We start from the raw sequence: 15,005 nt of genomic DNA on the forward strand, positions 1-15,005 counted from the left end.
GATGGATCTAGGCTCCCCACCCTACCTAGAGGGAAGAGCGGCTCTACCCAGATCATGAATACTGGAGACAACATATAAAAAAACAGGGATGGGAGCAAAGGTTAATGGTTAAAAATCAGGAATTCAGTGGGGGACACTCAGCAGAGAATCCCCAACAGCACCTACGGCTGCTCAAAGGTGTTTATGGAGTTAGTGGACACTGCCCAAAGGAACTCTGTTAGGAGGTGTGATCAGATGAAAGACTGGAAATAGCCCCCTTCTCCCCCCCAGTCACAGAGTATCCCCACTCCACCTTCTTCCTCCTGGTATGATGGATGGTCATCTTGGCCAACACCAGGATGAAGCTGATGAGGCGGTCTCGCAACTTTGTGGGGCCACTGATGGAGTGTGTGAGTGAATTAGCAGATGTGGGTAGAAGTGCAGACAGAACCTCAGTAAGAGGTTCTGGAGGAGTCAGAAGAGGGGCTGGAACCTGATACACCCTACACAGATGTGTGCCAGGATCTCCCTCTCGTCGCAGAAAGAGCAAGAGTCAGCAGTTTGCTGGTGGTCCTAGGGTTATGATGGCTTTCTGTAAACTAGATCTGCAGCACTTTAGAGATCTTGAGCTTTCTGCTACATCTAAAATGCATGCTGGGGAACCTCTGAGCTGAGAAGTTATTTTCTGTGGATCCTATGGTCCCTGAGATTAAGGTTATGACGTATCTCAGGCACAAAACTCTTATTCCCTGGATGTTATAGAAAACCATACTAGCACCACAGGGAATCTGAGACCTGAAAAATAGATAAAGTAGAACCATGATACTGAAACTATTAGCAGAAAGTTGTTACATATTCTTAGGCCAAGGATTCAGCAGAGGAAAAAACAATTTTAAATTATCCCATAAAATTTTTTAAAACCAACCAAAACTACTAACAAATGTTAAGGTGAATTGTAAAAATTTTTTACCCCAAACAAACTGGTTAAAACTCAACCTTTTTCTGATTTCATATTGGCTGGAGTCAGCTCTTTCCATGAACCCTTTTGTCACCATTCTTTAATGGATCATAGCTCATTCACTGTCCTGACTGTACTATATGTGATGAGAAAGTTACAAAATAAGATCATAAAGAGGTGTATTAGAAAGGGAATGCAAAGATTATGTAGACTTGTATGCGATTGAGATAACTGAAGAGAGCTTCGAATTTAAAATAATTGATTAGCCAGCATTAATATTAATAAGTTACAAGCACACTGTCAGACAAGATTTTTTCTGATTGCCATACCCTACAATAGCACTAGAAGTATTTAACTATAAATAAATATAAAATAGCAAAAATGAGGAAAGTAAAATGGAACTCCAATACCTTCTCTTTCCATTCTCTTCCCTTTGGTTATTTCCTATGGCAGAATCCAGCACAGATAAAAGATGAATTGGCAAAACAAGATCACCATCTAGCCATAGGTGTAATAAGCAAGAGGGAGCTGGAGGAGTAATGCCCTACAGGGAGATATCATCCCTAAGCAACAGATAGCTCAGTGGTTTGAGCATTGGCCCGCTAAGCGCAGGGTTGTGAGTTCAATCCTTGAGGGGGCCATTTGAGATCTGGGGCAAAAATCAGGGATTGGCTCTGCTTTGAGCAGGGGTTGGACTAGATGACCTTCTGAGGTCCCTTCCAACCCTGATATTCTATAAACAAGCTGAAATGTAAGAAATAATTCTGTAGTCTACCAAGTATGTCTCCTCCTGCCAATACAATTCCATTCATGGGAGTGGGCAGAGATAAATGCCCAAAATGAGAGTTTCTATAGTATGACTAGTATAAAATAGAGACACAGTCACATGATGTGGAAATCACATGTTTCACAATACTTCTGGAAAGATTATTGTGCAGAAGGTGCAAGCAATGACTGAAAGAACAATCACCCTACATGCCAAAAGCTGCAGGCCACATTATCTGTCCTAGCCTGCCCTGTTTGTATAGCACAGAGAACATAATGGGAGTGGAAACCATCTGCAATTTCCCAGCTGGGGATTTTTCTGACATAAGGGAATTCTCAGTGGGCATATTGTTGTCATAGCCAGTTCTTACAGCACACATACACCTCTGCAATTCCAGCAGAAGGGGGCATGGCTGGAGCCTGCAGCACTCCAGGCCATCTCCAGTTGGTAAATGATCCCTTGGGAACTGTTACCACGTATCACAGACAGTTACTTTGTCAGGGCAGGCATATATCTAGCCAGAGAATCAGGAAGCTTAACAGATAGCCCCACACCCCTCTTCTGTGCCATGCAGAAATTCAGTTCACCAAACCATCTGGGCTAGTCTGTTTGGGGCTTGAATCTGCTGGCCTTACTCTGACAAAACTCCCATCTTAAATCAGAGTTTTACCAGAAAGTGCCTTGCGAGATTGGACCAGATGAATATTGGTAAATTTAACAATCAAACAAAAACTCTGTCCTCAGTTTAGAGAATGAATAGTTAAAGCAATTTTAAATTAAAAAAAAAAGCAAAAAACTAAATGTATCCCCCTACTGTAATTGTAGTAGAAACTGTTGACAATTTCTGGTTATAGCAAATATAATCTATTACAGTACCTAGTGCTTCTAAAGAAGCAAACTGAAATGTGAATGAAGATCACCAAGTATGGGTTAAAGGTGAGATGACCAAAAGTAATTGTCAATTCTTCTTCGTGCTTGCAGAGGTAAATTTTAGAGCTGTACCCACTGGCAATGGATGTAGAGTTAGCCCCCACAAACACTTCATCTAAATTTGACTGCAACCATATTTGTATGTATTTTCTGTTTGACAGTAAAAGTGTAGGTCAAATCTGCAAAAGAAAGCCATTTCATGCAATTCACAGTAGTAACGCATCGTGGGTAGCCTGTAGTGTAGAGATGTGCTAGAGCAGTGGTTCTCATCCAGGAATATGTGTAGCCCTGGGAGTACACAGAGGTCTTCCAGGGGGTACATCAACTCATCTAGATATTTGCCAAGTTTTACAACAGGCTTCATAAAAAGCACTAGCAAAGTTAGTACAAACTAAAATTTCATACTTATTTATACTGCTCTATAAACACTATACACTGAAATGTAAGTATGATATTTATATTCCAATTGATTTATTTTATAATTATATGGTAAAAATGAGAAAGTAAACAATTTTTTCAGTAATAGAGTGCTGTGATACTTTTGTATTTTTATGTCTGATTTTGTAAGCAAATAGTTTTTAAGTGAGTTGTAACTTGGGGTATGCAATACAAATCAGATTCCTGAGAGGGGTGCAGTAATCTGGAAAGGTTGAGATCCACTGTGCTAGAGGACCGATGCAGCACTGTTTGTGTGACAGTAGAGAGCTTCTATTGCTGGAGAAGGAGAGTTCATTGTTCACTGAGAACATACTTGCAGAAGCATGCAAAAGGATTTCTGTGCTGATGCAGCTCAGTGGCATGTAGGAGGGGACACATGATACAAAAACTGAAGTTGTGAAGATATGAAAACACTGGTGGAGCTCAGAGGGGATCACAAATCTTAACAATAAGTCAGGAGAATTCAAAGATAGACATACTGGGCCTGATTCTGCACTAATTACACTAGTGTATATCAGGAGTAAGTCCGCTGAAATCAATTAAGTGAGAGCAGAATTTGGCCAACAGAGGCACAGAAATACCATCCTATAGAAATACAGATGTCTTATCTCCAGAGAACAAACAAATCCTCGAATGCTTATTTAGAGACCCTAGTTACATTACTTTACACTTCTCTAGACAATGAGCAATGGTGATATGAATTACATATTTGGCCTACAATTGACTGCCAACCTGGCCTTTTGATTGACAAACTCCAGTCTAACACTTTAGGAGCTGCACCCTTCCCACAGGAGCAGGAGTTGCCAAGTAGGAGAGGCTTTTTAAACATTACATTCGTAACTAAATAAATAGCATGCATTAAGTGAGCAGGCTATGCTGTAAGTTATATAAAGAAAACAGTTATTTCCCTGGCATCTAGGCAGCAGGTTATTTTAATGATGTTAATTCTTTTTAAAGGTAACATTGGATTGATAATGGAATGAAAAGAATTGAGAAATGCCACCCAGGCCAAAAGAAAAATGAGAAACCTCGCACTGCAAATGGAACCTTCTATTCAGGAGATGCTTGTCCCTCACTGTTCCTGTCAAACAGGGTAATGTGCTTATGCATTTCACACAGACACCATCACCAACAGAAATTCAACCAAGCTATGCAAGAGAGCTGCCAAACATTGTAATGGCATTAATACTGCATGAGGAAAATAAATAATGCCAGAAAAATAAACCCATTCCATCAAGGAACCCTGAAGATTAACCAAATAAGCATTCTTCCTGTGTCAGCTCCAGCTAATCCGTCTTTAAGTTCTGGTAGAAGCAGTTACATTACATGATCTTCACCCATAGTATTATATTTATCCAGAAAGCCCATTTCAGCATAGCTGGTTGGTTTGAGGAAAGAAGTGTGTATCTATAAATCAATACAGATGCCTAAAACACAGTAATTGAAAATGTCATTTAGAATGATGAAAATGGCTAGGGAACAACTGAACCTGCAACATGATCATGTGGGGCAACAGCTCTGCCAATCCCTGCACTCCATTTGCTGTGAGGGGGCTCTCCTCTGATGACTGCATACCTCAGAAGTGTTGACAGCCCTATCCTCAGTGGAAGGGAACTTCAAAGAAACAGTGACCATTTCCCCACTTGCTCAGAGCTGTCCCCATAATCAGAACCAGAAAGATCACAATGGTGGGAGAAACCCCCTGGCTATCCTGAGTCTGATCTCATTCACCTTCCCCCATTTCTGCTCAAAACAAAAAGGAGGAGCGTGACGTTTGCAACCTGTCTCTGTTATGATTTGTGTTCCATATAGTGTACCTCTAAATGCAGAAAGTCCTTCCCCTACAGCAAAGACAGCCATTATGTGTTCAAACACAGCCTGCTGCAGGCTAACCACAGATTGTGTGCTGTCTCATGGATAGTTTGCTTTAGTACTTTCTTGTTTTGTTGCTCTCTTAATGTCAAATGAAGGTCATTCTGATTGACCGTATGAAAATGGTGGCTTTTTTCGGGGGGAAACCCAACAACAACATGACACTACTGTTTTGTGATGCAGAGCTCCAAGCTGTAAAAACAGCAAGATGCCTAACAATGTTACACCCTGCCTTCTCTCCTTCTAGTATGTACCTTTCTACCGTTCCTGAACAAAAGGTAGTAAATGGTATTAGGGGTGGATGAAAAACTGCCTTACAACCAGATTTATCAGGGAATTCCACTGTGTCCTGAAAAGACAAAGCAAATGAGTGGTGCAGATAGCACATATCATTTAATACAACTTTCTTTTCTTGTGTTGTGGACTGGGCTAATTATTACAAGAATGAATAGTGGTGACCAAAATGGTAGCTGGCAGCTCCGGGGGTGATTTAAAGGGCCCGGGGCTCCCCGCCCCTGCTACCACTGCTACTGGAGCCCCGGGGCCTTTAAATCTTGATTTAAAGGGCCCGGATATATAAAGGCCCTGCCTCTTTCGGTTGAGGCCACGCCCCCTGCTCAGGACTCGGGCATACCGATAAATCCTTTAAATTACTTTCACCCCTGGCTACAGTAACTCGTATTTGTGTAACTTGAATGACCAGCTAAACTGGAAACAGGTGCTGAGGCCCTGCAAGTGCTTTTAAACATTTAAAATTCAAAGGTGGCAAAAAAGGAAGAATCGTTAACAACAACTACTACTCAGCGGAGATAGTGGTGGATTAGCCACTGGGCACACGGGGCCCATGCCGACTGGGGCCCATGCTAACTGAGGGGCCCCTGGAAGGCCCCGCGCCCCAACCCTGCTCCACAGCAGCACCGCCAGGCTGGGGAAGCTCCTGCACCCACTCCCCAGCAGCAATGCTGGGCTGGCGAGTAGGGCAGGGGAATCCCCCACTACAGACCCTGTCCCCAGCAGAAGCCTAGGGACAGGGGAGGTCCCCCCCAGTGGCTGCTGACCCCATCCCCAGCAGAAGCCGCAGTACGGAGCAAGCCCCCCACCAGTGCCCTCCACTCATCCCCAGCAGAAGCCATGAGGCAGCAGGGGAAACCCCTGTGACTGACTTTGCTCTCCAGCAGAAGCACCGGGCGGGTCGGGAGAAGCCCCAGCATCCTGACCCTGGTCCCCCGCAGAAGCCCAGGGAGTGGCAAGGGCAGCCCCAGCACCCGGACCCCCATTGCAACCCTGAGACTGGACGAGCTCTCACTCCCCAGGACTGTGGTGCTTCTCTGGTCTTGGGGCCATGGGGTAGTGGGGCAGAAAGGAGTTGAAAGGGGTTGCGGGACTGCAGTGGGGAGTGGAATGGAGGGGACCCTGGGTGGAACAGGGATGGGCCTGAGGAAGGGGCAGAAAGGGGTGGGGCTGTAGGCACAGCCACAGGCAGAAGGGGGGCAGGGCCAGAGGTGGAAAGAGTGGGGAGGGGCCTCCCCATTTGCTCTGGCCCAGGGCCCCAGGAAACCTTAATCCGCCTCTGAGTGTAGACCTTCAAAGAATCATTAAGCTGTTACAACATGGAGTACAGTGGAGCAGACAACATTTCTAGAAGCATTTACAGCTGCCGATGTTCTGCCATGGGGTTGTGAGGATTCTAATGATAGTTGGAGTGGAAGTTAAATATATCAAGGTCATTCCTACACTGGCACACTTAGATCAAGAATACTTGTCAGACTTCAGCAATATTCACAGGAACGTAGCAAGGAAATACCTAAAATAAAAAAAAAAAATTGGGTTAGAGTGTGATTACATAACAGGAATACAAGATTACAATTCAGTAAACATTCCTGCTGTCCCTTCAGGGGACCAAAAGGAAGCTGCCACAAGCTGTTAAAAATCTCTGTTCAGCGCTTTAAAACTGCATAATGAAAAAGAAAGAAAATCTCATATGTCCACATCACAAATTTCAGGTCTTTCTCAAGTAATTCTGATCTGGGTGCTCCATCAAAAGCTGATTGTTTCCAGGGAAGTAACTGGTAATTACAGTAAGAGGAGAGCACTAAGTACCCTTTGCTTGATCCTGAATTCCTTATTCAGGCAAAACTCCAATGGAAAATAGGAGATTTTTTTCTCTATAAAAACATCCAGTATACGCCTGTGTCTTCACTGACAGCAAGCTGTAAAAATAGCAAGATACCTAACATGTGATAGTGATCACACTGTAAAATTCCGTGGAGACAAGGCACAGGCTACCACTATGATTTGGAGGGGAGAATCAAGCCTCAAGATGGTAGGTGTCCCATCTTTGGAGATTTTTAAAGCTAAATTGGACAAAGTACAGGAACTATGCTCTAGGGAACAATCCTGCACAGGCCCAGAGACGGTCTACATGGCAAAAGTCTTCTTAATCTCTAATGTCATTGATTCTGTTAACACAGTGCACATGACTGAACAATGCACATTGAAGGCCTTTGATCATGTGAGTCTGGCAATGTGAGCAAGCTGGTCATCATGGTGAGGTCAATGTTCATAGCTTATCATCTGAGAGAAACTGTATTTCATGAACTAGTAGAAAAAAATGGAAAAGTCTGTTCTAATCAAACTAGAATGACAATCTTTGTTCCCACCTAATGCACCCTATTAGATTCACTGATGTGATTACATTTAATTCCTTAGTGAAGAAGCTGAAAGCAGCAAGTGGAAAGAGAACAAGTAATAAATAATTTGGTTTTGCTGGTTAATTCATGCTACTTTATCTCCCCCCTTATCAAAGGTATCATCTGAATAACTCCAGTAAAGTGCTATGATCTCTCTCTACAAAAAGTGTCACCTGCTACTTGATATTTCTATGAGTAACACTATTAAAATGTGCTCACTGAAGCTCTATACCGTGAGTCCTCGTCCAGCTGGCCAAAAGAAAAGGGGTTGTTGTCCCTTTAAGGAGTCCCCTTTCAATGAACGGGTAGTAGAGGGGAAAATTTTATGTGGACAGAGTAGGGAAGAGTAAGAAGAAGCCGGACCAAGGGGGCGGGAGGCACTGCCCTTCCTTCTGACTGGAAGAATGTGTGGGGAGATGGTATTTCTACCCTATGCAGCCCCGGAGAAGCCCTTTTTTATCTGAATCAGGCTGCAGCACCTACCCCTAAAATTTGCAAGAGAAAAAGGCTTCACGACTTGCTGTGAGTATTTTGCTAATCGCCCTCTTTTCCTTTGGAGCTGGGAAGGAATTTTCCCCTCTCTGCCACGTTGGCTGAGGTGGGGTGGAGTGGGTTTCCACCTTCCCCACAGCAGGTTTCAAGCCTGGTGGGATGGGGTGGAGGAGCTAGGTTATAATGTCATAACTTAGTATATAAATCTTGTGTCAGATGTCCAGTGCAGGTACGGTTACCCAGTAAAATGGATTGGAAGAGGATTTGAAAGAAAGCACTCTTAAGGGAGCTGAGGAAGGTGTTATTTGGGGCTCCTACATCTGGTACAGCAGAAAGCTGACACCCATCCTAATCTAGCCCCCTTTATCCCTCATGCGAAAAAAAAGTGGCAGATTCCCAATCATCCCACATTGGGGATTATGTGGAAATTATTAAGGAAATGATTACCCACACTGTACAATTTCTGGCTGGGTACTCCCAGATTTTAAGCGAATAAAGTTGAGACCTAATTAAACCACATCATTGCTTCCTGTTTTTCTTCTGTTGTGGCCAGACAATATCAGGCTATAACTTTTGGGCTAAGCTGTGAAGGGCCTCCCAGAATCAATTCCTGGTATGACATTCAACACAGTGGCACATGGAAATTCAGAGATAGCCTGGATATTCCAGATAATACAACTACCTTATATTTAAGAGTCCTTCTGGATGGAGTTTGGTATGTTTCAGACAATACCACAAGCATACATTTGGGAAACCTCTTAATTTATTTAGTCAAACAGCATTGCACGGGATTTGGCAGAGGAGGTTGAAATTAATTTGTACATATAGCCCTGGTCTACACTAGGACTTTAGGTCGAATTTAGCAACGTTAAATCGATTTAAACCTGCACCCGTCCACACAGTGAAGCCCTTTATTTCGACTTAAAGGGCTCTTAAAATCGATTTCCTTACTCCACCCCTGACAAGTGGATTAGCGCTTAAATCGACGTTCCCAGCTCGAATTTGGGGTACTGTGGACACAATTCGATGGTATTGGCCTCCGGGAGCTATCCCAGAGTGCTCCATTCTGACCGCTCTGGACAGCACTCTCAACTCAGATGCACTGGCCAGGTAGACAGGAAAAGAACCGCGAACTTTTGAATCTCATTTCCTGTTTGGCCAGCATGGCAAACTGCAGGTGACCATGCAGAGCTCATCAGCACAGGTGACCATGATGGAGTCCCAGAATCGCAAAAGAGCTCCAGCATGGACCGAACGGGAGGTACGGGATCTGATCGCTGTTTGGGGAGAGGAATCCGTGCTATCAGAACTCCGTTCCAGTTTTCGAAATGCCAAAACCTTTGTGAAAATCTCCCAGGGCATGAAGGACAGAGGCCATAACAGGGACCCGAAGCAGTGCCGCGTGAAACTGAAGGAGCTGAGGCAAGCCTACCAGAAAACCAGAGAGGCGAACAGCCGCTCTGGGTCAGATCCCCAAACATGCCGCTTCTATGATGAGCTGCATGCCATTTTAGGGGGTTCAGCCACCACTACCCCAGCCGTGTTGTTTGACTCCTTCAATGGAGATGGAGGCAATATGGAAGCAGGTTTTGGGGACGAAGAAGATGATGATGAGGAGGAGGTTGTAGATAGCTCACAGCAAGCAAGCGGAGAAACCGGTTTTCCCGACAGCCAGGAACTGTTTCTCACCCTAGACCTGGAGCCAGTACCCCCCGAACCCACCCAAGGCTGCCTCCTGGACCCAGCAGGCGGAGAAGGGACCTCTGGTGAGTGTACCTTTTAAAATGCTATACATGGTTTAAAAGCAAGCATGTGAAAGGATTACTTTGCCCTGGCATTTGCGGTTCTCCTAGATGTAGTCCTAAAGCCTTTGCAAAAGGTTTCTGGGGAGGGCAGCCTTATTTCGTCCTTCATGGTAGGACACTTTATCACTCCAGGCCAGTAACACATACTCGGGAATCACTGTAGAACAAAGCATTGCAGTGTATGTTTGCTGGCATTCAACCAAAATCCGTTCTTTCTCTCTCTGTGTTATCCTCAGGAGAGTGAGATATAATTCATGGTCACCTGGTTGAAATAGGGTGCTTTTCTTCAGGGACACTCAGTATAGCCCATTCCTGCTGGGCTGTTTGCCTGTGGCTGAACAGAAATGTTCCCTGCTGTTAGCCACAGGGAGGGGGGAAGGTTGAGGGGGTAGTCACGCGGTGGGAGGAGGCAAAATGCGACCTTGTAACGAAAGCACATGTGCTATGTATGTAATGTTAACAGCAAGGTTTACCCTGAAAGAGTGTAGCCACTGTTTTATAAAATGTGTCTTTTTAAATACCGCTGTCCCTTTTTTTTTCTCCACCAGCTGCATGTGTTTCAATGATCACAGGATCTTCTCCTTCCCAGAGGCTAGTGAAGCTTAGAAAGAAAAAAAAACGCACTCGCGATGAAATGTTCTCCGAGCTCATGCTGTCCTCCCACACTGACAGAGCACAGACGAATGCGTGGAGGCAAATAATGTCAGAGTGCAGGAAAGCACAAAATGACCGGGAGGAGAGGTGGAGGGCTGAAGAGAGTAAGTGGCGGGCTGAAGAGAGTAAGTGGCGGGCTGAAGACAGGGCTGAAGCTCAAATGTGGCGGCAGCGTGATGAGAGGAGGCAGGATTCAATGCTGAGGCTGCTGCAGGACCAAACCAGAATGCTCCAGTGTATGGTTGAGCTGCAGCAAAGGCAGCTGGAGCACAGACTGCCACTGCTGCTCCTCTGTAACCAACCGCCCTCCTCCCCAAGTTCCATAGCCTCCACACCCAGACGCCCAAGAACGTGGTGGGGGGGCCTCCGGCCAACCAGCCACTCCACAACAGAGGATTGCCCAAAAAAAAGAAGGCTGTCATTCAATAAATTTTAAAGTTGTAAACTTTTGAAGTGCTGTGCTTAAAGTGCTGTGTGGCATTTTCCTTCCCTCCTCCACCACCCCTCCTGGGATACCTTGGTAGTCATCTCCCTATTTGTGTGATGAATGAATAACGAATGCATGACTGTGAAGCAGCAATGACTTTATTGCCTCTGCAAGCGGTGATTAAAGGGAGGAGGGGAGGGTGGTTAGCTTACAGGGAAGTAGAGTGAACCAAGGGGCGGGGGGTTTCATCAAGGAGAAACAAACAGAACTTTCACACTGTAGCCTGGCCAGTCATGAAACTGGTTTTCAAAGCTTCTCTGATGCGTACCGTGCCCTCCTGTGCTCTTCTAACCGCCCTGGTGTCTGGCTGCGCGTAACCAGCAGCCAGACAATTTGCCTCAACCTCCCACCCCGCCATAAACGTCTCCCCCTTACTCTCACAGATATTGTGGAGCACACAGCAAGCAGTAATAACAGTGGGAATATTGGTTTCGCTGAGGTCTAAGCGAGTCAGTAAACTGCGCCAGCGCGCCTTTAAACGTCCAAATGCACATTCTACCACCATTCTGCACTTGCTCAGCCTGTAGTTGAACAGCTCCTGACCACTGTCCAGGCTGCCTGTGTACGGCTTCATGAGCCATGGCATTAAGGGGTAGGCTGGGTCCCCAAGGATACATATAGGCATTTCAACATCCCCAACAGTTATTTTCTGGTCTGGGAAGAAAGTCCCTTCCTGCAGCTTTTGAAACAGACCAGAGTTCCTGAAGATGCGAGCGTCATGCACCTTTCCCGGCCATCCCACGTTGATGTTGGTGAAACGTCCCTTGTGATCCACCAGAGCTTGCAGCACTATCGAAAAGTACCCCTTGCGGTTTATGTACTCGCCGGCTTGGTGCTCTGGTGCCAAGATAGGGATATGGGTTCCGTCTATAGCCCCACCACAGTTAGGGAATCCCATTGCAGCAAAGCCATCCACTATGACCTGCACATTTCCCAGGGTCACTACCCTTGATATCAGCAGATCTTTGATTGCGTGAGCTACTTGCATCACAGCAGCCCCCACAGTAGATTTGCCCACTCCAAATTGATTCCCAACTGACCGGTAGCTGTCTGGCGTTGCAAGCTTCCACAGGGCTATCGCCACTCGCTTCTCAACTGTGAGGGCTGCTCTCATCCTGGTATTCATGCGCTTCAGGGCAGGGGAAAGCAAGTCACAAAGTTCCATGAAAGTGCCCTTACGCATGCGAAAGTTTCGCAGCCACTGGGAATCGTCCCAGACCTGCAACACTATGCGGTCCCACCAGTCTGTGCTTGTTTCCCGAGCCCAAAATCGGCGTTCCACAGCATGAACCTGCCCCATTAGCACCATGATGCATGCATTGGCAGGGCCCATGCTTTCAGAGAAATCTGTGTCCATGTCCTGATCACTCACGGGACCGCGCTGACGTCGCCTCCTCGCCCGGTATCGCGTTGCCATGTTCTGGTGCTGCATATACTGCTGGATAATGCGTGTGGTGGTTGATGTGCTCCTAATTGCCAAAATGAGCTCAGCGGCCTCCATGCTTGCCTTGGTATGGCGTCCGCACAGAAAAAAGGCGCGGAACGATTGTCTGCCGTTGCTCTGACGGAGGGAGGGGCGACTGACGACACGGCTTACAGGGTTGGCTTCAGGGAGCTAAAATCAACAAAGGGTGTGCTTGTACATCAAGGAGTATTTCAGGCAGGACTGCACGGAGGGTTCCAATAAGAAATGGTGCACCAAAGTTATCGTTGTTATTGGAACAAGGAGGTTAGCCTGGCCTCTGATTGATACATGGCTAGATTAACCTCGCTGCGCCTTCTCTGTGACTGACTGCAGTGTGATCTAGACAGGGGAGGAGGAAAATGAGTACAAAACAAATCTGGTCTATTTCTTGTTCTGACCCACTCCATCTATCCTTTACATCTTTGGCTGGCAGCAGACAAAAAAGGCGCGAAATGATTGTCTGCCCTTGCTTTCACGGGGGGAGGGAGGGTGGGAACGGGGTCCTGACGATATGTACCCAGAACCACCCGCGACAATGTTTTAGCCCCATCAGGCATTGGGATATCAACCCAGAATTCCAATGGGCAGCGGAGACTGCGGGAACTGTGGGATAGCTACCCACAGTGCAACGCTCCGGAAGTCGACGCTTGCCTCGGTACTGTGGAAGCGCTCCGCCGAGTTAATGCACTTAGAGCATTTTCTGTGGGGACACACACACTCGAATATATAAAACCGATTTCAAAAAAACCGACTTCTATAAATTCGACCTAATTTCGTAGTGTAGACATACCCATAGAGAACTTGCAATATGTGATGCATTGCACGTCCTAGCTCCATTTGTTTCTGAGAAGTGCTAGAATGTAGCATGAACAGAAAGTATCAGCATAGAAATAGTGATTCTGCAACTGAATGCACACTTGAGAAAGCTACTGAAAAGCTTAACGTGTATGACAGGTGCTAGCAAGGCAATGTTTTGCCAGACAGCTGCAAATTTTCTTTGATCTGTACCATATGTTTGAGCCACAAGTAAGCTAGAACTGTTCTGTAACCTGACTGGACATGTCCAGTGTACAGTAGTTTTGGTCACAAAAGCAGAGGGCTAGTGTTGAATATGCAGTTTCCTGGGCATGCATGAAGGTCTGAGACTTTGGGGTAGATCTATACTAACTTTTTTTTACTAATTAGACTATTTGCCCTTACATTTAACTGCATGCCTGGGGAAGCTGTAGGCCTAGTTTGATATAAGTAACTTGCCTCATTTCTTGGTGGGCGTGATTGGAAAGGTGAACGGAAGGTTACGTTGTCATAACAAGCAGTATGCTGGAGTCAGGATGGCTAGCTAAAATCAGCGGCAGCCTCCTGGTATTAGTAAACAAGCCTAAATGTAAGATAAAACAGAGGTCAGATTATGCATGAATAGCACATGGATAGACAATGTTGTACAGGGCTTGGTTCCTACAAAGTAACCAAGCCAGTCCCAAAATGTATGATGCAATGTAATTGTGGATATGTGGTATGCCCTATACCCACTCCCTACGCTTGGTCAACTCAACATAGCTTTGCTATATGCCAAGTAAAGCTACCTGAGTGACAAAATCTGAAGTCAAACTGAGTTCTTGGAAAGCTAAGGGGAAAGATGTCTTGGAAGGAATCCTAACAGAGGCTCATTCATATCACACTCTGTCCAAATACACCTGGCAAACAGGTGCAAAATTTCAAGAGAAGCACAGAACAAAATCGTTCTGTTTTGTTTGTTAGTCTATCGTTTGTTTTCATAGACTTGTTTAGTTCATAATCTGACATATTCCAAAATCCTCATTTAGACAAAACTCTTAAAGCCAATGGGTCAAAACCAGCCCATCTTATTCAAATCTTATTTGAATTTACTTGATTGCATCTATTCAATTCGCTGAAAAAATTGGAAATGCAGCTTAGAAGGCTTTAATCCAGGAAGCTTAACTCCTTGGCACCAGCTGTTTCTATGTAGCAATGGATTTCACAAACAAAAATATCCAACACAAAAGGATTAATCTTCAACAGTTGTTTTTGTTAGCTGAAATATATATATATATACTCTGTGGTATTAGTCCACTCACTGCATCTGTGGGTATTTTTTGTCTTTAATAATTTTCATCTCATCACTGTGTTTTTATTGTCAGAAGCTCTCAGACTACAGCTTTTCTATCAAAAGAAAACCTTAAGTAGTTTCAGGACTCCAACTGCATCTAATATTATGACACTCTTCAGGGAGGACCCTAGTCTTTACCCTTCCCACCAAGGTTCTTCTAAACAAAAGTCTAAGGACTCAGATAAATCCCTATTATTTTAAACTATATGACTGTTGGCTGGTGGAAGGCAGATACTATAAAAATTATGTACAAATAACTCCTCCTGTAAATTCAATAGAAAAACTATACTTAAAGTTACATTTAAAGCATTCAAGTATTGACAGGTTACTGAATAATGTGT

At 45.0% G+C, this 15,005-nt stretch overlaps 1 protein-coding gene and 1 long non-coding RNA gene across 2 annotated transcripts; one reads left to right on the forward strand and one right to left on the reverse strand.

Moving 5' to 3' along the window:
• Positions 1-6,559: 6,559 nt before the first annotated feature.
• Positions 6,560-13,908, reverse strand: LOC311528043. Its single transcript, XR_014713501.1, has 2 exons — positions 13,791-13,908; positions 6,560-6,747 (listed from the first exon to the last, which is right to left on the reverse strand). It is a non-coding gene; the product is annotated as an uncharacterized lncRNA (long non-coding RNA).
• LOC311528089 (uncharacterized protein) lies at positions 9,309-13,765 on the forward strand (the record flags this gene model as incomplete). Its single annotated transcript, XM_084642716.1, has 3 exons — positions 9,309-9,891; positions 10,479-10,877; positions 13,722-13,765. 3 exons carry the CDS (start codon positions 9,309-9,311, stop codon positions 13,763-13,765), a joined length of 1,026 nt encoding a protein of 341 aa, XP_084498842.1.
• Positions 13,909-15,005: the final 1,097 nt, after the last annotated feature.

Source organism: Lepidochelys olivacea, assembly GCF_965140295.1.
Source record: "Lepidochelys olivacea isolate rLepOli2 genome assembly, chromosome: 11".
NCBI classification, from domain to species: Eukaryota; Metazoa; Chordata; order Testudines; family Cheloniidae; genus Lepidochelys; species Lepidochelys olivacea.